Source organism: Melanerpes formicivorus, unplaced genomic scaffold (assembly GCF_026170545.1).
Source record: "Melanerpes formicivorus ecotype bairdi unplaced genomic scaffold, bMelFor1.0.p_v2 SCAF_3, whole genome shotgun sequence".
In the NCBI taxonomy this organism is placed as follows: domain Eukaryota; kingdom Metazoa; phylum Chordata; class Aves; order Piciformes; family Picidae; genus Melanerpes; species Melanerpes formicivorus.
In genome coordinates, this window is record NW_027142355.1 from 41,880,044 (window position 1) to 41,903,335 (window position 23,292).

General features: G+C 47.0%; 1 protein-coding gene across 3 annotated transcripts in view; it reads left to right on the plus strand.

The window, feature by feature from the left end:
• SULT4A1 (sulfotransferase family 4A member 1) overlaps window positions 1–21,913 on the plus strand; it is a 35,124-nt gene extending 13,211 nt beyond the window's left edge. The window contains exons 2-8 of one of the 3 annotated variants that reach the window (XR_010992812.1): window positions 5,565–5,695; window positions 7,206–7,286; window positions 7,425–7,551; window positions 12,417–12,511; window positions 14,877–15,015; window positions 20,209–20,585; window positions 21,517–21,913. Coding sequence is in view for 1 of the 3 variants with exons in the window: in XM_068170749.1 (XP_068026850.1) it covers window positions 5,565–5,695; window positions 7,206–7,286; window positions 7,425–7,551; window positions 12,417–12,511; window positions 14,877–15,015; window positions 20,209–20,321 (686 nt within the window). In the remaining 2 variants the exon portion in view is untranslated. Of the gene's footprint in view, window positions 1–5,564; window positions 5,696–7,205; window positions 7,287–7,424; window positions 7,552–12,416; window positions 12,512–14,876; window positions 15,016–18,499; window positions 18,628–20,208 lie in introns of all 3 variants that reach the window. The other 2 variants (XR_010992813.1, XM_068170749.1) reach the window with 2 other exon arrangements.
• Window positions 21,914–23,292: the final 1,379 nt, after the last annotated feature.

A 23,292-nucleotide genomic window follows, 5' to 3' on the forward strand; every position in this document is an offset into this window, starting at 1 on the left:
TTCTGTTGGTGCTCAGGCATGAGACGTCCTGCAGCCCCTGCCTTGCTGTGGGGAAGTGGAGATGCCTCAGCAGTCAGGGCCTGATCTGAGATGTCCTGTGGTCGATCCTGCACTCTATTGACTGGTTGGTGTGCTAATGTAAGGCAGAGCTGGAACTCAGGCCATTTTTTCAAAGGAGTGCTAATGCATTAGCTGAAAATAACCAGCTCCTTACAGCAGGGCTTTAAGACACACAGCAGCAATAATTCTGTGGATAATACACAGAGGAAAACACTTCAGCGACAACTTTGTTACCAAAGAGAAAGTACATTTTAGTACCAAAGAGAATCCAGGTTTCATGTTTTGCTGTTTGTAGCCTCTAGTGAAGCACATTTGAAGCGTGACTCAGACATTAATGGACCCATGCCTGCATTCTCTGATACAAGTCTGGTGAAGGACAGAGCAGAGTTTAGACTGCTGGGTTTGGTTTAAAGCCAGTAGTTGCAAGTGGGAAAAGAAACTGATTAATCAGTCTGAAAATCCAGGATTCTGCTTATTGAAGGCTACTGGAAACACTGTGATGTTGGTAATATGACATCACAATATCAGTCTTTATTCTGAATCCTGAGTCTCTTCTAGGAACAGATGATTTGGGACATATATCACAGTCTATACATTTATTTTGATTATTGAAACCCTAACTAATAACAAAAATCCTTATTCTTAAGCCAGTTGGAATTCCAAGACATAGGAGAACTTGCTCACCTGCAGATATACACTGAGGTTGGTGAAAGCAGAAGGAGCTTGCAGGCAGTTAGACCATCTGTGTGGGGATTTGCTTTATAACAGTTGCTAGGCCAATCTGATAGCTTTAGGAGTGGTAATTTTTGATGAACATCTACTAATGCCCTAAAAGAGCTGGAATGATAATGGGTGTGGTGCACTGTGTTGTCTGAAACTTGATCAAGCACTGGCAAATCAAACCAGGTGCAGCTAACTGGGAGTGCTAGAAGAATACTAACATTGGTATTTCTTTAGTTTTCCATATGGTTTACAAACAAGAGGTAAATAAGAGCAGCATTACCAAAGCACCCCTGAGCTGCAGGTTTGTCCTGTGTTAGCTGAGATGGAAGGGAGAAAACTAAAACAAACTACATAAGAAACCATGTAGGGAAGCAAAACTTCACAGGAAATGTTACGGTTTTGTCCTTGCTATTTCAGTTTGAAGAAATCTATGAGGTTTGCTGGCTGCATGGGAGTGTGCCAGTGGCCAGAAACTAATGAGAGGAACCAGAGAACAGCTGCAGTAAGGAATATTTCTCCCTCCTACAGTGAGCTTATCTGACGTCAAGACATTTAGTGCATAGAAGCAGAAAGGAGTGGCTGTGGTGTGCCAAGGGTTTGGCTGTCTTGCAGTGCTTTGTGCTTGCTGCTGCAGCAGCTCCACTTCCTGATGAGCAGGGGCAGTATGGCCATGAAGTGAGTTTGCTATTGTTGTGAGGTGTTGGCCCTGAAAATGAGCACAAACGGTGAGTTCCCACTCGTCACAGGGGCTGGTGTAGGTGTGATAGGATTCCTAATGAGTTCTGGTTTCTGTGCATCACTAGGCATTGCAGAAAGCATAGTGCAGCCCAACTAGCAAGCTTTCAGACTGCTGGGACTGGGATGCTGTTGTGCAGAGTAGAAATGCAGGTAATTTAAAAGGCTCTCCTAAAATTCTGACAGTACCTTATCAGAGCTGTTGCCCATCCCATCAGCTGCAGCTCTTTGTTTTCTCCTGAGGTGTTCTATTGCTAAGCAGAAGAGCTTGTCAGGGAAGAGTGTTTCTCAGGTACAGTGCTCTGAAGTAACTCAGATGCTGACAGGCTGCACTGTAATGAGGACTGGATAAAGATAAATGAATGACATCTCTTCTGGCAGTATGACCTTGGAGGTGAGAAGGGCCAGTGGTCTTCCTCCAGGATGGAAGGTGGACCTGCTGCAACTGGAAAAAGCAAGGGTTGAATTGCTGGTACTGAAGAATGTTGCATCTAGTGCTTCATGCCCAAAGGCTGACAGATGAATAATGTTTGTCAGGGACTGTTTCTTCTTTCTGTACCATCCCAAGTGAAGCATGCACATACATGCACATACATGCACATACATTCAGCAACACAAGGAGAAAATGATGGAAAACACCAGAGCTGCACCAGACCCACTCACGACCTCCAAGAAACACCTTGTCTTCATATGCATACATGCTGCTGTTTCCACTTAGCGACCCAATCCTTTCATTTCACTTAGAAAGTAACCCCCAAGTGACAGTGAGTCATTGTTGGTAGCAAGACCAGAAGTCCAGGGAGTATAAATGCTGGGGTTTCTTTTTCTCCATGTTTCTTCTCTTCAAGAAGTATCATAATTTTCCCTTCTGTTAAGAACATTCCTGTGGGATGTGGATCTGACCAGGTTTTGTGATGGACTAGGATTATCAGAGTCAATTCCCACAACTCCATTGAAAATCTCCATTTCAGCAAGTGGCTCTAGCTTCCACCCATAAAAGCAGAGTGAAATGCAAGAAAAACCCCAGCATAAACCAGATACCCTGTGTGCTACCCAACTCCCACCTGTTTTGCCTCCTTTCCTGCAGGAAAGAGTCAACACCCCAGAACCTGGAACCCAAAAGCAACCAGAACAGGAAGCCTCCCATGTTACAATCTGCCATGTGGCTGTTGCTAGGTTAGCCCATCATTTCTAAACCCAAAGAACTTGGCTACCTGTAGATTAGCTTGAGTTGGTTTTAATTCTGATAGAGAGGTGAGGAGGTTATTTGCTACAGGAGATTCCTCTGCTCCTGACTGGTGGGTAAATTAAAATAGCTTGGAAAAACCCCAGCAAGAACCTTTGCATTACCATCACCCACACAGACAGCTGTCAAAGACTTAATACATACTTGGAGTGAAGCTGTTAATTGTGGATTTCTGAGCCCAACCATGTATTTCATAAAATAACATACATCTAGTACTTCAGTATCAGTCTTGGTGACTTTGAGTGAGCCCAGCCCTTATGCTCATTAAATATTTACTCTGGCATGAGACATTCTTGTTCTCCATAACTTACCTCTGTATCTCCAGTTTCTCCTGCAAAGAAAAATGCTATTGCAGCAACCTTGTTCACAGTCTCACAGTATCACCAAGGTTGGAAGAGACCTCAAAGATCATCAAGCCCAACCTGTCACCACAGACCTCATGACTAGGCCATGGCACCAAGTGCCACATCCAATCCCCTCTTGAACACCTCCAGGGATGGGGACTCCACCACCTCCCTGGGCAGCACATCCCAATGACCAATGACTCTCTCAGTGAAGAACTTTCTCCTCACCTCCAGCCTAAACTTCCCCTGGCACAGCCTGAGACTGTGTCCTCTTGTTCTGGTGCTGGTTGCCTGGGAGAAGAGACCAACCCCTTCCTGGCTACAACCTCCCTTCAGGTAGTTGTAGAGAGCAATGAGGTCTCCCCTGAGCCTCCTCTTCTCCAGGCTAATCAACCCCAGCTCCCTCATCCTCTCCTCACAGGGCTGTGCTCAAGGCCTCTCCCCAGCCTTGTTGCCCTTCTCTGGACATGTTCAAGTCTCTCAATGTCCTTCCTGAACTGAGTTCATGAAAGGAAAAGGAATAACTGTATGGGGATAAACAACACCAGGAGGACTCTAACCTTTTGTTACTCAGCTGTTCTCTGGGCAAGAAGAAGCCTTCTCCATTGTGCTTCCAAATGCAGAAGGGCCATGAGGTTAAGGTAGAAGTATGCTGAAACTTCAGGGAAGCATCATGTTCCTCATCATTCTCCCATGAAGTTGATCAGATAAGGAGGTGGTGAGGGCCAGGGAGTGCAGTCCCCATGGCCTTACCTCGCTCTGCTCAGCCTTGTGGCCACCCGCTAGACCTGGCTGAATTGCAGTAGTTCCATGGAGCACTGCAGCCATGGGAAATGTCATATTCATGTCAGTGTGTGTAGTTAGGAATTAACTAGTGAGTGTTACAGGTTACTTGCCATTTACAAGTTGTTTTCAAGTTAGGACAGAAGCAAAAACCATGATCCCAGGATTTACAGCTGATCTTTCGAAGAGCACAGGATGTTGAGGTGGGCTTGGACTATGTCAAGAGTTTGGGAACAGCCAGTTGTTCCTTTAGGCAGCATGAGAGAGAAGAAATCAAGATCTCATTTTCTATAGTGCTCACAACTCTTACATAATTGTTCTGTCTATTGCAGTCTCCAGAATGTCCCGTGCCCAGATGAGTGTTGTCTGAACTGCAGGGTCCTTTTCCTGCTAGACTGCATTGCTCTCCCCTCAGTCCATCCCTCTCTCTCACCTAAGGCCCATGCCTTCGTAACTTCTGTCAAATATCTCTGAGCTTTGGTTTGCCTTTTCTTTAGGGATTCCTGAAGGTAATTTCAAAGAACTTCCCTGTTCACATGTTTCCTGGGAATTCCTATTCATTTTCTTAAGTGCAGGCATTAAGGCTACAAGATCCAATGAGTGCTTTGTAAATGTCCTCAGCCTGGACAGAGGTACACATTCGAGGCTTCTAAAGCCTGTGCCTAACTCACTGTGCAGTGATGTGTTCAGTAATTTATCCAGTCCATAATGTGCAGGTTTAGAAGAGAGGACACTGGCAGGCTCCCAGCAGGGCCACCAAAGCACTTGGTGAACTTGGATGAGCTCTGCTTGCCTCTTTTGTTTTTTTCACTTCTAAAATGGAAATCCTACAAGATACTGCTCTATTGTGCACAGCCAACATTCAGTACCACAGTGTCACCAAGGGTGGAAGAGACCTCAAAGATCATCCAGTCCAAGCTGTCACCACAGACCTCAGGACTAGACCATGGCACCAAGTGCCACATCCAATCCCCTCTTGAACACCTCCAGGGATGGGGACTCCACCACCTCCCTGGGCAGCACATCCCAATGGCCAATGACTCTCTCTGTGAAGAATGGGAGGATTGTTTTTAAATGCTTTCCAGTTTGCAAGTGAACTGACTGGGGGACAGAAACAAGTTATTACTGAAGAAAGATCTCAGATCTTTGACAGGAAAGGAGATCTTCAGGTGTTTAAAATAAAACTAAAGGATCAGGCAGACATATGGTGTTAAAACATCACAGAAGGGTCTGGGTTGGAAGGGGCCTCCAAGGGTCATGTAGTCCAACCTTCTCTGCAGTAAGCAGGGGCATCCTCAAATAGGTCAGACTGCCCAGAGCCCTGCCAAGCCCCACTGTGAATATCTCCTGGGGGGGGCCCAAACCACCTCCCTGGGCAACCTGTTCCTCTCTTCCACTGCTCTTATGGTGCAGAACTTGTTCCTAACATCCAATCCATATCTAGTCTTCTCTAGTTTGAAGCCATTGCCCCTCATCCTATTACTACAGGCCCTTGTAAACAGTCTCTCTCCATCCTTCTTGTAGGCCCCCTTCAGGTTTTGGACTTAGCTGACAGCAGACTGTTAAGAACAAAAGCTATCATTATTTCTATGTCTAGGACTCTCTTCCTATGCTTCTGTTTAGATAAGAACTGTAATACAAGTCTGTTCTTTTTCACTGTTTGGTTTCTGCAGGCACAGGCTTGCTCCAGGAAGTGGTCTATCTAGTGAGTCAGGGAGCTGATCCTGATGAGATTGGACTGATGAACATAGATGAACAGCTTCCAGTCCTAGAGTACCCGCAGCCCGGTCTGGACATCATCAAGGTACAATTCATTGCAAAGCATGTCTTTCAGCATTTGGCTATCTTCCTCCTTGGTTTCCTTTTCAATCACTTCCCCCTGTGCCCTTGTCCTTTTTGTCACTGGACTTGCTCAGTTTGTTGAAATGATTCAGAGTATCATTAGGTTATTTTAATTACTGAGCTTTGTTATACTCTGTTGAAGATTTGTGACATTTCTTCATGTCCTAAATAAGTTGGCAATAGGTTTTCCAAATAGAAGTTCCAGGCCTGCCTTGATTATGTAAACATAAGCTGACCAAAGGAGGCAAATTAGCTTTGATTCCTTCCCTGACTTTGCAGAAGAGGAGCTACAAACGCAGAGATTGATGGATCTGTAGGCCCATTGCTCTGGGTTTACACATCTGAACCCTTAGGAGACCCAGGATCTGTGGATCCACAGACTGTCTGTGTGATTTGAAGAGTCTGGAATATTCCACATGAAATGATTTCCACACTATTAGGAATCACTTGGAGACTGGTGGCCTGGCATATCAGTGTGATCTTATCATTGCTGTAACTACTTTTGATCTAGATATATCTTGGGATGATTAGGCAAAATGCTGGGCTCCATTCTGTAACAGCCACAGTGCTGGATACATTGAACTAGTTAAGACCAGCCTGATCTAGTGTGGGGTGTCCCTGCCCATGGCAGGGGGGTTGGAACTAGATGATCCTTGTGGTCCCTTCCAACCCTGACTGATACTATGATACTATGATAAGACTGGCACAGCCATAGATAAGCTGCTTCTGGTCAATGACAACTGCAGCATCAGCCTACTTCAGTCTGAAAGTATGGAGGACACTCTTTCATCTGGGTGACAGCTGGTCCAATGAGACCTCAGCACTACCTTGATGCAAATAGTTGGTGGCAATAGCAAGAGGATGTGTTTATGATTACACATTTATACTCTGTGCCACCCACCCCATCCAGTGTGGAACTATGCAGTTTTGAACTGTGGGAAAATGATTTGTTTCATAAGAGAAGTTAGTCTCAAATTCCAGAAGAATACTCTGGTAGAAAGATGTGCACCCACTCAGATCAACCTTTGGGTTGTCTGGACCTACTTCTGAGGATGAAATGAATCACCAGAGTAAAGTTCTGAAGTGAAGTTGTTAGGGGTAGGGGTTTTTGCCAGGAATTTTAGAGGAAGCATCACTGCAAACAAAGGTTAGAAGGTTAGCTTGACACTAAGAACCTTCAGCTGTCACACTCTTCCTGAGAAGGTCCTGGAAATGGAAGTACTTTGACAGTGAAAGGAGGAAATAAAAAAGTGCAACAAAAAAGCCAAACAGCAACAAACCCCCAGACACATTATTCAGCCTTGTGGTATCTGGAAACCAAACAGAACTCCCTGGCCAAACTTCTAGTCCCAGACCCCTACTCATTTAAGAAGTGAATTTCTGAATGTGACTGCCTGCAGTGAAGGCCTTCAGGTGTGGCAGTTCCAAAAACCAATGCACAGTAAGAAGTGTTCTTCTCTGGTTTGTTCTAGGAACTGACATCTCCTCGCCTCATAAAGAGCCACCTCCCGTACAGGTTTTTGCCTTCAGACCTCCATAATGGCAATTCAAAGGTAACAGTGGCATCAAATCAGAATGCTATTTGCTTAACTAGGTTGGCAAGACTTATGTAAGTGCTTTGGGCAATGGGGTGGGGAAGAGGCTTTCAATAACATGATGTTTTTCCCCCTCTCTCCCCCGCCTTGACATAGGTAATATACATGGCTCGCAACCCCAAAGACTTGGTGGTGTCTTACTACCAATTCCACCGCTCCCTACGGACCATGAGCTACAGAGGAACCTTTCAGGAGTTCTGCAGAAGGTTTATGAATGACAAGTGTAAGGAGCTGTTCTCTCTGCACATTTATTTTCATCTCTGCATCCGTTCTGCAAGTACTGAAATGAAGTGGATAAAGGTGCATTTGTTTTGCATACACAGCAAGGGAGTCGCTGCAGACACTGCTGCATGGACATAGATATGGCCAGACAAGTCATGACCATGCCTTAGAAAGACTACAGGGTTATCTGACCCCACGGGCTCAGCAGGGCTTCATCCAGGCATAATTCTGACCTGCTTTTCTAAAATCAGTGTGCAAAGTCCCAGGTACCTTGTGAAAAGTGGTGAATACTCCCAGGGTCACTTGATTTCAGTCAGTCCTCACTGGAAGCATAGAATCACAGAATTGTTGTGGTTGAAAAAGACCTTTAAGATCATCAAGTCCAACCAGCATCTAACTCTACCAAGTATGGTGCTAAACCATGTCCCACAGCACCACATCTCTGTGTCTTCTAAACACCTCCAGGGATGAGGATTCAACCACTTCCCTGGGGAGCCTATTCCAGTGTTGGAGAATCCTTTCAGCGAAGAAGTTTCTTCCAGTAGCCAACCTAAACCTGCCCTGGTGCAACTGGAGGCCATTTCCTCTCATCCTACCACTTGTTACTAGGGAGAAGAGACCAACACCCACCTTGCTCCAAGCTCCTTTCAGGGAGTTGTAGAGAGCAGTGAGGTTCCCCCTCAGTCTTCTCTTGTCCAGAGTGAACAACCCTAGTTCCCTCAGCCACTTCTTGTAAGATCTGTTCTCCAGGTAGTAGCTCAGGAGTCTTTCTGTTCCTCAAGGTTGGCAGGTTTTTCCCTGGTAATTCCTTTAATATTTTTATTCAGAGAAGTGTGTCCAGCAGGTCCAGGGAGGTTCTTTTTCCCCTGTACCCTGCCCTGGTGAGACCACACCTGGAATACTGTGTCCAGTTTTGCACTCCCCAGTTCAAGAGAGACAGGGATCTGCCATAGTCCAGCACAGAGCTATGAATATGACTGGGGGACTTGCACATCTCTCCTATGAAGACAGACAGACAGAACTGGTGCTGTTTAGTCTTGAGAAGAGAAGGCTGAGAGGGGATCTTAAAAATGTCTATAATATCTGCAGGGTGGGTATCAAGGTGAAGGTGCCAGTCTCTTGTCAGTGGTGCCCAGTGGTAGGACAAGGCACAACAGCTGGAACACAGAAGGTTCCACCTCAGCATGAGGAGAAGCTTCTTTACAGAGGGTGCTGGAGCTCTGGAGCAGGCTGCCCAGAGAGGTTGTGGAGCCTCCTTCTCTGGAGGCTTTCAGAACCCAGCTGGATGCATTCCTGTGTGGCCTGCCCTGGGTCATTCTGCTTTGGCAGCAGGATTGCACTTGATGATCTCTGGAAGTCCCTTCCAACCCCTCACATTCTGTGGTTCTGTGATTTGACCAAAAAAAATCAAGGTTTGGCCCTTGCAAGATACCATCAAGAATCTGTAACTTCCAAGAGACTGATCTGATCAGTAAGCTGAAGGGAGCCCCTTTAAGAGGGCAGCTGCACATGGCTACTGTCTGAAAAATACCCCTCTGTGATGAGGCTGCAACAGCCTGCTCTACAGCAGCTCATCACCTGCCCACCCAGTACCTCCTTTGAGCAAAGGCTGTTTCATGATGCACCTGCACTGTGCAGTGCACAAGTAGCCCTGCTGCACTAGTTCATTAAACTTACAGGGAGGGCAAGCCCTGCATTTTCAGCTCACTGCCTGCCACTGGGCTTTTTGCCAGTGGATTGCCACACTTTCTGGCTAGAAAGAGAAAACTAGTTTGCTGTCTTCTATTTCTCCACAAAACCTTCTCTGTGATACCCTAATGTGATGCCAAGAATTCACCAGGTACCTTGTACTCTGAGAGCAGGACCTCCAGATGCAGTGCAGCAAGCTTCCATTCAACGTGGAATTTGGAGCTGATGCTGAAAGAGCTGCACAATACTGAAGGGAATCAGACAGTAAAAGCTTGTCAGTGGAAGGTATTTAACAGAGATTAAAATCCTTTGCTACTTTCTCCTGCAGGTTTGTGCAGGGGAGGATAAATACTCTCCTCCTGTTCCAGCCTATCTTCACCTTTCTCTTTGGATTCCCTGAGCATGGGGTGTTTGTCAGTAGCTCACAATCAGAAAATTCTAGACATATGAAAGACACATTAGAAGGTCTCCTAAGAGATGAGAAAGGTTCTGCACTCTGCCATAAAGGCATCCCAGGAGTTATTTATATCTTCATATTGTAGCAGCAGGCTACACGGCCTGCCCGAGTCAGTAAAGCATCACAGCACGTTCTGTGTCCAGAGCTGTGCTAATGGAAAGCTTTTGGAATGCAGGAAATACAGCATGTAGCTAAATGTTTGCATTTTGTGGAAGCAATGCAGCAGGTAGTTGTAGAGAGCAATAAGGTCACCCCTGAGCCTCCTCTTCTCCAGGCTAAGCAACCCCAGCTCCCTCAGCCTCTCCTCACAGAGCTGTGTTCCAAACCCTTCCCCAGCCTTGTTGCCCTTCTCTGGACACCTTCCAGCAACTCAACCTCCTTCCTAAACTGAGGGGCCCAGAAGTGGACACAGGACTTGAGGTGTGGCCTAACCAGTGCAGAGTACAGGGGCAGAATCACCTCCCTGTTCCTGCTGGCAATTGATAGGCTCAACTTACTAAAGTGACCACTACAACCAGTCTGTGCATGCTGGTGGTAAGTGCACTAACTGCAAGGGGTCCAGCTTGAAGTTAATACATCCCAGGTAACGTCTGACAAAGTTGGAGACACAAATCTTTGCAATAGCATTAAGAGACAATAAAAATGCCAGCAAAAATTTCAACTCTGTATTGAATGCACAGTTCTTACCAAAAAAGGCATCCCTGTCTTGGTTGGAGGAAAAAGAGCACAGTCCATCATGGGCTGACCCTGGCTCTGCTAAATGCAGTCTTTGCCTCCACAGAGGTGCTCCTCTCATGGCATTTTGTATCCTAACCCCTGCTGTTTCTGTCTTCTAGTTTGACATTGAGCATGACTTGGGTGGAGAGTTGAGTAACATCATCATGTTATGTTTAGCATGTACTTAATCTGGCTCATTATCACACTAAGAGATGTCAACTTTCACAGAATCACCAAGGTTGGAAGAGACCTCAAAGATCATCGAGTCCAACCTGTCACCACAGACCTCATGACTAGACCATGGCACCAAGTGCCAACTTTAATGTTCAGTTTGCAGTTGATTAGGCAAAGGTCTGCCCTTGGTCACTATAATCACTGAAATCTGTTTAAAAGCTGCACATTTTTACTGGTTTAGTACCATAGTATCAGTCAGGGTTGGAAGGGACCACAAGGATCATCCAGTTCCAACCCCCCTGCCATGGGCAGGGACACCCCACACTAGATCAGCCTGGCCAGAGCCTCAGCCAGCCTGGGCTTAAACACCTCCAGGGACAGTGCCCCAACCACCTCCCTGGACAACCCATTGCAGTGCTTCACCACTCATGGGGAAGAACTTCCTGCTCACCTCCAGCCTGAATCTCCCCACCTCCAGCTTCATTCCATTCCCCCTAGTCCTATCACTCCCTGATATCCTGAGAAGTCCCTCCCCAGCCTTCCTGTAGGCCCCCTTCAGATACTGGAAGGCCAGTTTAGCCTTGCTTCATTAGTTTTAGGCAAAACAGGGTTGTGTTACCTTCAGAAGACCTCCTCCTTCAGCTTCCTGGCAGGCCACCTCAGTGGATTTCAGCCTTTCTCCCAAAGCACACTAAATGAACCTGCATTCCTGTTACATGGCAGGCTGAGCATTTATCCCACAGCATCCACCCCTTGACTGTGGTCACTCAACACCCAATCCCAACTAGTGCTGCTATATCAATTTTGGGAGCATCCCTTGCATTGTACTTCTCTTCCTCCTCACCTCTAATGTGACAAACTAAACTTGTTTTCTGCCGTGCCTACAGAAATTGGGTGGAAGCGTTCAGAAAATAGCAACGGAAGAGAACAGGTCTTAGGTTGAAGGGGGCAGAAGATGTAATGATACATGGAAGTAACACTACTCAGGTAGTGATAGGACTAGGGGGAATGGAATGAAGCTGGAGGTGGGGAGATTCAGGCTGGATCTGAGGAGGAAGTTCTTCCCCATGAGAGTGGTGAAGCCCTGGAATGGGTTGTCCAGGGAGGTGGTTGGGGCCCTGTCCCTGGAGGTGTTTAAGCCCAGGCTGGCTGAGGCTCTGGCCAGGCTGATCTAGTGTGGGGTGTCCCTGGCCATGGCAGGGGGGTTGGAACTAGATGATCCTTGTGGTCCCTTCCAACCCTGACTGATACTATGATATTCTCTTCAGTACATCCTACATTGTGGGAATGACCATGAAGCATTTTCCTAGGTCTTCTTCCTCCATCAAGGGAGGACAATGGTTGCTAGCCATTCTTTGTCTGCAAGAGAGGATGCTTCAAGGTGCTCTCCACAGAAGGCCTAGCTTCTTCGTGAAGGAGGCTGCGCAGTACGAAATGCTAACTGCAGGCACTCACACGGGCTGGAGGCACTGGAAATTTGTCTTCTGTAAAGTTACTTTTGTGTAATGTTTGTGTTGGTTCAACCTGTGCTCAGTAGTCAGGTGTTTGTTAATAGTGAGCTCCAAGGAGTCTGTCATGAAATAGGGCGGCACTCTGAGTTGAAGGTTTTGTGCTTAGGTAAGTTAGTTCTGCTGAATATTCCAACAGGAGGGAAAACCTCTTTCTTTTCATGCTTGTTGTGCATGGCAATGGGTCCAAACCAGACACTCTTCTCCTGGGGCTGTGCACTGCTGCAGTTAATTCCTTTTTCTCCTTTTTCTTTTCTTTTTGGGAAGGACTTGCTAACAAAAGTGTTACTTTTCCTCACGCCAATCCTAATATCTCTGTAGTAGGGTATGGTTCGTGGTTTGAGCACGTGCAGGAGTTTTGGGAGCACCACATGGATGCCAATGTCCTTTTTCTCAAGTATGAAGATATGCATAAGGTAGGTTGGATGAAGCAAAAAGATGTTTTAATTATGTTTTATATTGTAGTGTTTAAAACTCACAATTGCAACATTTGCTTCCTGTGTCAGTATTTGGCCTCCCTGATGTCTGATACCATCCAGTAGCTTCTGTGGAGTTTCAGTCCTTCCATAAGCCTAACAAGTTACTCAAGAATCTGCCTTGATCTGCAGGCACTACACTGCTTGCAGAGAGGGCAGAGATGTGTAACTGCTCAGTGCTTGCTGTGCTCAGCCATGGGCATTCATTAAAAGAAATACCTTACCATAGAATAAACCAGGTTGGAAGAGACCTTCAAGATCATCACATCCAACCCTTCAACCAACCCAACACCACCTAAACAACTAACCCATGGCACCAAGCACCCCATCAAGTCTCCTCCTGAACACCTCCAGTGATGGTGACTCCACCACCTCCCCAGGCAGCCCATTCCAATGGGCAATCACTCTCTCTGTGTAGAACTTCTTCCTCACCTCCAGCCTAAACCTCCCCTGGCACAGCTTGAGACTGTGTCCTCTTGTTCTGGTGCTGATTGCCTGGGAGAAGAGACCAACTTCTGCCTGGCTACAACCTCCCTTCAGGTAGTTGTAGAGAGCAATGAGGTCTCCCCTGAGTCTCCTCCAGGCTAAGCAACCCCAGCTCCCTCAGCCTCTCCTCACAGGGCTGTGTTCCAAGCCCCTCACCAACTTCGTTGCCCTTCTCTGGACACCTTCCAGCAAGTCAACCTCCTTCCTAACCTGAGGGGCCCAGAACTGGACACAGGACTCGAGGTGTGGCCTAACCAGTGCAGTGTACCTTGCTGTGTGCAGTGTATCAATGAGGAGAGAGAAATGTATCACCAGCATTTTGTCCTATATATTTGGCATCTATTCTGACTGTTTGGCTGTTAATGTGTTCTGTGACACAGCACTGAAAACAGTTAGGGATGTTCATGAAGCATAAGGTAAACATAATTATTGCTAATGAATAGTAACTATTCATCAGTATGCTGGCTAAGAAACCTGCCTTATTTTTCAGCAGAAATTCAGTGGGAATACCACATAGAATGTTGGGTTGCATTTCTTGCTCCAGCAATGTACTTTTTAGAACCAATGAAAATGCCTCAAAATGTTTATTTCACTGGAAAATGAAGGCAGATGTAGGAAGGGCAACAAGGCTGGGGAGGCCTTGAGCACAGCCCTGTGAGGAGAGGCTGAGGGAGCTGGGGTTGTTTAGCCTGGAGAAGAGGAGGCTCAGGGGAGACCTCATTGCTCTCTACAACTACCTGAAAGTGCCTGGCTGTCAGCTGGTGACTCTTTGGGCCTGGCTATCTAGCCATCTTTTAACTCAGCCAAGCATTCACCCTTCCAAGCCATGAGCAGCCAATTTCTCCAGGAGGATGCTGTGGGAAACAGCATCAAAGGCTTTGCTCAAGTCCAGGGAAATAACATCCACAGCCTTTTCCTCATCCACTACCTGGGCCTCCTTGTTGTAGAACGAGATGAGGGTCGTTAAGCAGGCCCTGCCCTGCAGAAACCCATGCTGGCTGGGCCTGATCATGGGGTTGCCCTGCCCACGCTGTGTAATGGCACTCAAGATGACCTGCTCTGTGACCTTGCCCAGCACTGAGGTCAGACTGCCAGGTTTGTAGTTCCCCAGTCTGCCTTTTGGCCCTTGTAGATGGGCATCACATTTGCTCATCTGCAGTCAGCTGGGGCCTCCCCACCTAGGCAGGACTGCTGCTAAGTGATGGAAAGTGGCTTGGTGAGCCCGTGCACCAGCTCCCTCAGTACCCTCAGATGGCTGTTGTCTGGCCCCATAGATTTGTGTGTGTCTAAGTGGTGCAGCAGTTCACTAACCATCTCCTCCTGGGGGCCTCATTCTGCTCCCCATCCATACCTACCGATTCTGGTGCCACACCCTGTCCTTCAGCACCACATCTGCCTTTGTTAAATGCCTCTTGGGGTGGGCCTCAGCCTCCTCCCTGGGGAGTGTGTGGTTCAGTGTCTGAGAACCCTTTCAGTTAAGAAGTTTCTTCTAACAGCCAAGCTCCTCTGGTGCAACTTGAGGCCATGTCCCCTCGTCCCATCACTTGTTAGGAGGGAGAAGAGACCAACACCCCCTTGGCTTCGGCCTCCTTTTGGCTAGTTGTGGATCTTGTTCTCTGCTGGCCTGTCTTCCCCTAATGACTTGGAATGTGCTTATTTACACCACACTGGGAGGTGGCAGTGCTTTAAGACTGGTGATTCTGCAGCTTCTGCATTTGCATTTGTCTCACTCCTCAAGACATAACTTCTTTTTGTTTACTGTTGAAGCTCCTTTGAAAAGGCTCATTTAAAAGCAACTCTTCCAAATACTCTCTTACAGGACCTAGCAACAATGGTTGAGCAACTGGTGAGGTTCTTGGGAGTTTCTTATGACAAAGCACAGTTGGAATCCATGGTGGAACACTGTCATCAGCTAATTGATCAGTGCTGTAATGCAGAAGCACTTCCTGTTGGCAGGGGTATGTTTAAACCCACAGTAAAACTCCTTGTGGGAATTGCAAGAAAGAGCTAACAAATCAGTCACCTCCATGATGGGCTCTGATGCTGGCAAAATACTCTGTGAAAGTGGTGGGAGGTAACTGGGGGTGCAGTTTGGGGGCTGATTTGTCTTGAAATGATAATATTGTGTAGAGCTGACTAAAAGGATGGAAACATCCACGGTATTAAACACACAAAATCACAGACTGGTAGGGGTTGGGAGGGACCTCTGGAGATCATCTAGCCCAACCCACCTGCCAAAGCAGGTTCCCCTAGAGAACACATCCAGGCAGGTTTTGAAAGTCTCTGGAGAAAAAGACTCTACAACCTCTCTGGGCAGCCTGTTCCAGTGCCCCACCAGCCTCACCATAATGGAGCTTTGCCTTATGTTTAAGCAAGACCTCCTGCATTCCCATTGGTATCTGTTGTCCCTTCTCCTATCACCCCTGAGAAGAGCCCAGGACTATCCTCTTGACCTCCAACCTTGAGATTGCTTCTCAGCCTTCTCTTTTCCAGGCTAAAGAGCCTCAGGTCTCAGCATCTCCTCGTAAGATGGGTGTTCCAGTCCCCTCATCATCTTTGTGGCCCTTGGCTGGGCTTTTTGCAGTATTGCCCTGTCTCTCTTGAACTGGGGAGCTGTGAACTGGACACCATACTCCAGGTGTGGCCTCACCAGGGCAGAATAGAGAGGGAGGAGAACCTCCCTCCACCTGCTGGTTGCATTCTTAATGCACCCCAGGATACCATTGGCCCTCTTGACCACAGGAGCACACTGCACTTCTCATGGTCTCCTTACTGTCCACCAGGCCTCCCAGATCCTTCTCTGTGGAGCTGCTTTCCAGCAGGTCAATCCCTAACCCAGGTACAGGACTTGCCCTTGTAGAGCTTCATGAGGTTCAGCTCTGCACAACTCTCAAGCCTATTTGTTGGGTGGCAGCAGAGCCTTCTGGTGTGTCAGCCACTTCTCACAGTTTTGTACCATCAGTGAAGCTGCTGACAGTGCACTCTGTTCCTTCACCTGGGGCATGAACATACTGACCATGCAAACCACTGTTGGTGTCTTTGGCTTACTTCAATTGGTTAAACCATTCAAATGCAGGAAAGACTGCACTGTTCCTTCAGGCCTTTGGCATGTCCAAGTCCACTCAATTTCATGCAGTTTATCCTGGCTTAAGCCCTTGTGTTCAAGGACACCAGATTGTCTGGAATAGCACTTTGAAGGCATCAAATGCCAAGGAGCTGTGGGTTTCCTTGAGAGCTACTTTGTTTGTCTCTCTCAGCTGATTAAAATGTTATCTTCTAGGTGTTTGTTCTGGTGAGGTCTTTCTCTAGGACGCTGAAGCACCCTTTCAGCTGCTGATGCACCTGTCCTTTGATGATCTCAAGAAATCAGGTCCTCTCTCAGTCCTCCTTCTGGTAAACATAATCTCAGTAGCTCTCCCTCAAATGATTGTCTGCAGGCTGCTTTGTGGCAGAACAGCTGGAGGTCTTCTATGCCACTCTTACAAATGCTTTACCCAGACATAAAGTGACTTTATCTACGGACTGACTCCAGTTTTAAGTGGAACTTTCCCTTGTTTCTCCATCCACACTGGTACTTTCTGCTGCAGCACTGAGCATCAAGCACGTGTTGCTCCTCATGACCACAAAGTCTTTTTCAGAGGAACTAATTTGCAGGTTCTTGTCCCTTGCTTGGGGAGCATGACCTCAATACTTTGTTCTTAGGTGTCTGTGTAGGAGCCCTTTCCACACTACCCCTCTCTCAGCTAACTTTCTCGTTATCTGCTGATGTTATCAGCTGTAATGGTTAACATTCATTCCAGTCTGATAAAAAGCCTGCCTATTGTCAGCCCTTCCTGCCTTCCCGTGGGGTTAGCCAGTTCTTCATTCATTTATCATGCATTCTGTTGACATGACATCATTCCACTAAAAAGCACTCTGCATTCAGCTGTACTCAAACTGTAATCTTCCCAGCGCTCAGGTTTGTCTGAGCCCAGCTTTGCTTTCCCATGAAAGCAGGTTGCCTGCTTTCCTGTAGTCCTTTTGCATCTTGCTTGGCAGAGCCTCATGCCAGTTTCCCATTACTCAGCTCAGACTGTCGTCAGAGGAAGTGACCAGATCCCATCTCCTGTTTCTGTGTTGGCACAAGTGTTTCAGAATGCCATACTTGTTCTAAAGCCACCTGCTGCACCTCCTTGCTTGTGCCTGTGGCTTTGCACATCTGAGATGGAAAGGTCCTTAGTACATTCCCCAGGGGCTGTACACTCCAGCTTCTACAGCAGCACCTGCAAACACCATTCCTATGGGCAGTCCTCTCTCATAAATTCGATATGGCACCTGGTTTTGCCCTTGCTCACTTCTTGTATGACTATTAGGAGTCCTTGAAATAAATACCTCAAGTTTGCTGGCCTGAGGTAAAATTCCAGCGAAGACAAAGGAGTTTGTAGTTTCACTGAAAGACCTAATACATTCCCTATCATTTCTGGTAGTCTCCATGGAATGGTGTAGTTGCCTGCACATAGTTAATCTTGCTGTCAACTCCTACCCTACCCTTCCCTTAGTACTTCAAACTGAAAATTCATCATGTAGCCCAACTTGTCACTGGAGTGGGAACACCAGACCAGCTCATTGGCAGTGGGATCTTACAGCCTGCTGTCTGATCACCAACCTGCTTACCTGCTCTGAAGACAAGATCAAAAATAATCAGCCTGGTAAGACATCCTGAGGGCCCAGGAGGAAATGTTTCTGTCAGTGCAAGATTTTACAACCAACAGAGCTCTGTTTTCTCTTGACTTGCATGTAACACAAAACCCTGGGTTTCTTCTTCACCTCCACCATCTGTGGAGCAGCCTCACTGCTTACTGGCTTTGTGCAGCTCCAATCTCCACTTCCTGTTCCATAAAAGAAAGGTGAGGTTGTAGTACAACAGAAAGCAGAGCAGACCTTCCACGGGCAGAAAGGGCAAAGCCTGTCCCTGCTGGCCGGATTGCCTCTGTCCAGACCAAGAGGGTGATGCCCACTTCTGCTGCATGCAGTGCTCCATAGGTGGTGGTAGTGTGTGTTGTGCTGAAGTGGAGCCTGCAAACCCCAGCCCGCTCCAGGGGCAGAGCCTCTCACTTAGGCCACTGACAAACTGTTACCGGGAAGCCTCCATGTTGCAGTAGAGAACAAGCTACAGCAGTGGATGTAATGTTGTGTCACTTGGTCACTGTGTGCTTTTGCTTACAAATGTCCTTCTTTGGAATTTCTTTTGTTTGCTGTCTCTGCCTTTTAAACTGTTTTGTTACTCCAGAATGCAGCTTCATTAGCAGCACTTTGGTCGTTCTCTGTTTGTTTCTGTGACAAAGAGTGGTGGCAGGAACGTGAGAGCTTGTTGTACTTTGGTTCAGATATTTACTTTGTCATGAGTTACATTTACTTTATTATTTTGCTTTATTTTAGTTCTTCATTTTTTTTTTCTTTTAGCACATTGATCTTTACTCTGAAGATAACCTTGGGCTGCTGTGAAAGCAGAACAATGATTAGATATGTTACTTGTATTTGACTCTTATCACATCATAATTTACACAGTTGCATGATTCAAATCATACCAGGTGGGTGACTTTTTGTCAAGCTATTGATTCATGTGGCAACACCAAAAAAACCCTGTTACAACTAATCTGCTGTGTGTGTCCTGGATAAAACTTGTCATTTGTCTGTGAATGTCGTTAGGGGAGCTCAGGATTAAAAGGCTTATCTTTCCCAAGCAGAGGAAGGACGTGTTTGATTGCTGCTATTGAAAGAGAAGCAGAGGCTTTTAGCTGTCATTCTGGACTTCATGCAGTTAGAGTTGCAATCAGTATCAGATGTTTGGTTGCAAGTGTTTTCTCAGCTTTTCTTCTTTATAGAGGAGAAACTTGGTGAAAACAAGAAATTGTGCATTTTCAGTGGGTTTCAGGTTCTTTTGGCCTTTGGATCCAGAACACAAACCAGAACACTCATGCCTTCAGGAGTTACAGGACAATCCTGATGTCATAAAAGGGCCTTTGCTGCCTAAGCTGTACCATCATGTTAACATGCAATTTGTAGATGCTCTGGACAGTTTTGGATTCAGTTACAGAGTTGCATCATAAAAGCAATGGTAATTAAATTAAGTGGGTATTCTTCTTATGCATCAAATGCATACCTGAGCTCTCTGCCTGTGGTTTTGTTCTTGCTGTTATGATTGAACTGCCTTATAGCACTAGCCCAGATCTTCTTGAATTGTTCCAGTTGAACAAGCCTGGATTTTGACTATTTTTTATGTCCAATGTAAATGAGAATTTGGCCTCTCAGTCTGGTTCCTCCCTGGGGGGTTTATTCACCAACAATGTGAATTGAAACCCCCTTAAATACATTTCCTGAACCAGTGCTTAAGGCTGTGGCAGCCTTTGACCGGTGGGTTAAGCAGGCTATGTTGCTAGTTGAGCTCAGTAAAGCAGAATACTCCATACAAAGAGTAAGTCTCTGGTGTCCATACTCCATCTACCAAAAGCTTCTATTCATCATGTACAAAATGAAAATGTGGATGGCATAAAGCTGGGCATGGCACTCGTTCTCCTCTCTGGACACCATCTAGGCACTCACACTTAACAAATCATACTCTCCCTATGGAGAAATGTAAATTCATCTGTTGAACTCAACTTGAGCCATGAAATACTAGCCATTGGCAGTGACAATACTACATCTCAATGATCAGAGGTCAGTAATCAGTTTAGTATTCTGCATTCCATGGGCTTTCTGGATAGGTCTCTAACTGGTGTGTGCTGAAGGCACGGTAATTTGGGGATGTGATTCTGGAACGTTAGCTGCTGGCATTATGAAACCAGCCAGTTTGCACAGAAAGGAGAAAGCCCCTTTTAAATGTACACCCAACCCCAAACCTGTATCCATGTCTAGTTAAGGCTAGAGCAAAAAAATCTCTCAAAGCCCTGCATGATACTCACCTGCTGCAGGTGACAGGGTGTGTGGGTTTGTATTAAGGCTTTGCACAGGTTGTAGCAAGGGAACTAAGAAAGACAGTGACCAGCTTTAGGTCCCAGCTGAGCTGTCAATGAAAGCTAAAACTGATCAGCAACTTGGTGCCCTTAGCATTTAGATTGTGGACATTTGGTGTGCTGTTGCTCTCTGACTTGTGCTCCTTCTCTCTGTTTCAGGACGAGTTGGGCTATGGAAAGACATCTTCACCGTGTCCATGAACGAGAAATTCGATTTAGTCTATAAACAGAAGATGGGAAAATGTGACCTCACATTTGACTTCTATTTATAAAAACTGCATGCAGATGGTATCCAAATATAGCTAAAAGTGCTTTATGCATTCATTTATTACCTGCTGGACAAACTACTGTAGCTATTATGTGTAATGAGGTTTAAAGAAAGAAAAACAATCCAAGTAAACCGTATCAGATACAAGTATCTCTGATCCTAAACAGCTGTTTATCTTCTAGTCTGTTAATCACCTGTCCACGTGCAAGAACTTCCTAGCCAGTGCTAGAATATTCAGCTGTTATGGAATGTATTATATACATATAAGGTATGTACCATATATGCAATTAGAATGTACACCTTTTCAGCCCCCACACTGAGTATTTAATGTGTTTTATAAAAGCTTTTCACTAGAACCCAACTAAATGTCCATAGAGCAAATTAAAAGAGAAATCCAGAGGGAAAGAAGTGACCAGGCCAAAACTGTATGCTAGGATGATCTCAGGGGTTAATCGTCACATTTATTTTTATAGCAGCTTATCTCAAGTATAAATCAATCCCATTCCAAAATAGTAACTGATCAAAGTGGGGCTCACATTAGGTTCTGCACACCCTTACCAATATAACAGGAGTAGGCTCCATGCACTGGCATGCTCTGCAAGACAGGCCTTAGAGAACACAGCTGCGCCTGTGGCTGATCCCCAGAGCCAGCCTTGCTCTCACGGGGGCAGCACACAGCTGTCTTCCTGGTGGATGCAGCTCAGCGCTGTGCTAGCTCAGCAAAAGCTTCTTGAACCCCCGATTCCCATTCAGGCCCTCAAATGGGGCTTTGTTTAAAGCAAGGCATCTGGTGCAGGGTCTTGAGGAATCAGTCTCTGACCCCTGTGTAGATCCTACATCCTGTGTAGATGTGAGTCTCACCCACTAAGTACAGCAAGAGAAGATAAGGTGCTGCATATCCTCTAGTTCCACTACAGAGTTAAGAGCACTTAGCAGTGGTTATGGTTCGTGCAGTGGTTACGGTTTGTGCTCCCGGACCCCCCCAGACCTAAGTCTGTGTGATGGCAGTGTGAGAGGGCGCTGAGGCCTCAGCAGCAGCGCAGCAGGACAGTTTCACAGCACGCCAGCGGGTGGGAGTATTGCACAGATCTTCATGCAGAGCGCACCGCAGTCATTGGTAGCCGTGACTGCTCTGGGCTGCCAGCAGGACTGAAGTTCGTTTGCAATTTTTAAAGATGTTTATTTATTTCCTTTGGCAGGTGCACTGGCAGCCTGAAGCAGGCTACTCTCACTCTGAAACTCCAGCAGCACTTTGCCATTCTGTTAGGTACCGACAGGTAGGCGTTTTCCAGGTGCTCAGCTGCAGGAGGCCCGTTCTTGCTGGTCAAAGATTCAGGCTCACCAAAGCTGTGAGGAAGGACTAGCAGATTCTTAGTGTTGCAGTTCTGTTGGGAAACTAACTGTCAGCTCAGTGACTGGCAAGTGGTGTAGCATGATGTGGCTTGACAGCACTTTTCTTTGTATATCTGTGAGTGGAAATGCTTTCAGTGAAATTTTATTTCTATTTTTCTATTTTTAGTACTGTATGACTATTGAGCACTACACATCACACTCCTGTGCTTGCTTGCTTACTGAATAAAAGATGTGTGCCAGGCATTGGCTTTGCTCATTTCCTAGATGGCCTACTCAGGCCCAGTATCACAGCAGTACCACAGTATCACCAAGGTTGGAAGAGACCTCAAGGATCATCAAGTCCAACCTGTCACCACAGACCTCATGACTAGAGCATGGCACCAAGTGCCACATCCAATCCCCTCTTGAACCCCTCCAGGGATGGGGACTCCACCACCTCCCTGGGCAGCACATTCCAACAGCTAATGACTCCCTCAGTGAAGAACTTTCTCCTCACCTCCAGCCTAAACTTCCCCTGGCACAGCTTGAGACTGTGTCCTCTTGTTCTGATGTTGGTTGCCTGCGAAAAGAGACCAACTCCCTCCTGGCTACAACCTCCCTTCAGGTAGTTGTAGAGAGCAATGAGGTCACCCCTGAGCCTCCTCCAGGCTAAGCAACCCCAGCTCCCTCAGCCTCTCCTCACAGGGCTGTGCTCAAGTCCTCTCCCCAGCCTTGTTGCCCTTCTCTGGACACCTTCAAGTCTCTCAATGTCCTTCCTGAACTGAGGGGCCCAGAACTGGACACAGGACTCAAGGTGTGGCCTAACATGAGCTCTCAGTGTGCACTTGCAGCCCGCAAAGCCAATCAGATCCTGGGCTGCATCAGGAGAAGTGTGGCTAGCAGGTCGAGGGAGGTGATCCTCCCCCTCTACTCAGCCCTGGTGAGATCCCACCTGGAGAACTGTGTCCAGTTCTGGAGCCCCTATTACAAGAGGGATCTGGAGGTGCTGGAACGTGTCCAGAGAAGGGCCATGAGGATGAGCAGAGGGCTGGAGCACCTCTCCTATGAGGACAGACTGAAGGAGTTGGGGCTGTTCAGTCTGCAGAAGAGAAGGCTCCGAGGTGACCTAATTGTCGCCTTCCAGTATCTGAAGGGGGCTACAGGAAGGCTGGGGAAGAACTTCTCAGGATATCAGGTAGTGATAGGACTAGGGGGAATGGAATGAAGCTGGAGGTGGGGAGATTCAGGCTGGATGTGAGGAGGAGGTTCTTCACCATGAGAGTGGTGAAACCCTGGAATGGGTTGTCCAGGGAGGTGGTCGAGGCCCCGTCCCTGGGGGTGTTTAAGAGCAGGCTGGATGAGGCTCTGGCCAGCCTGATCTAGTGTGGGGTGTCCCTGCCCATGGCAGGGGGGTTGGAACTAGATGATCCTTGTGGTCCCTTCCAACCCTGAATGAAACTATGAAACTATGAAACTATAACCAGTGCAGAGTACAGGGGCACAATGACCTCCCTGCTCCTGCTGGCCACACTATTCCTGATGCAGGCCAGGATGCCATTGGCCCTCTTGGCCACCTGGGCACACTGCAGGCTCATGTTCAGGCAGCTGTCAATCAGCACCCCCAGGTCCCTCTCTGGCAGCTC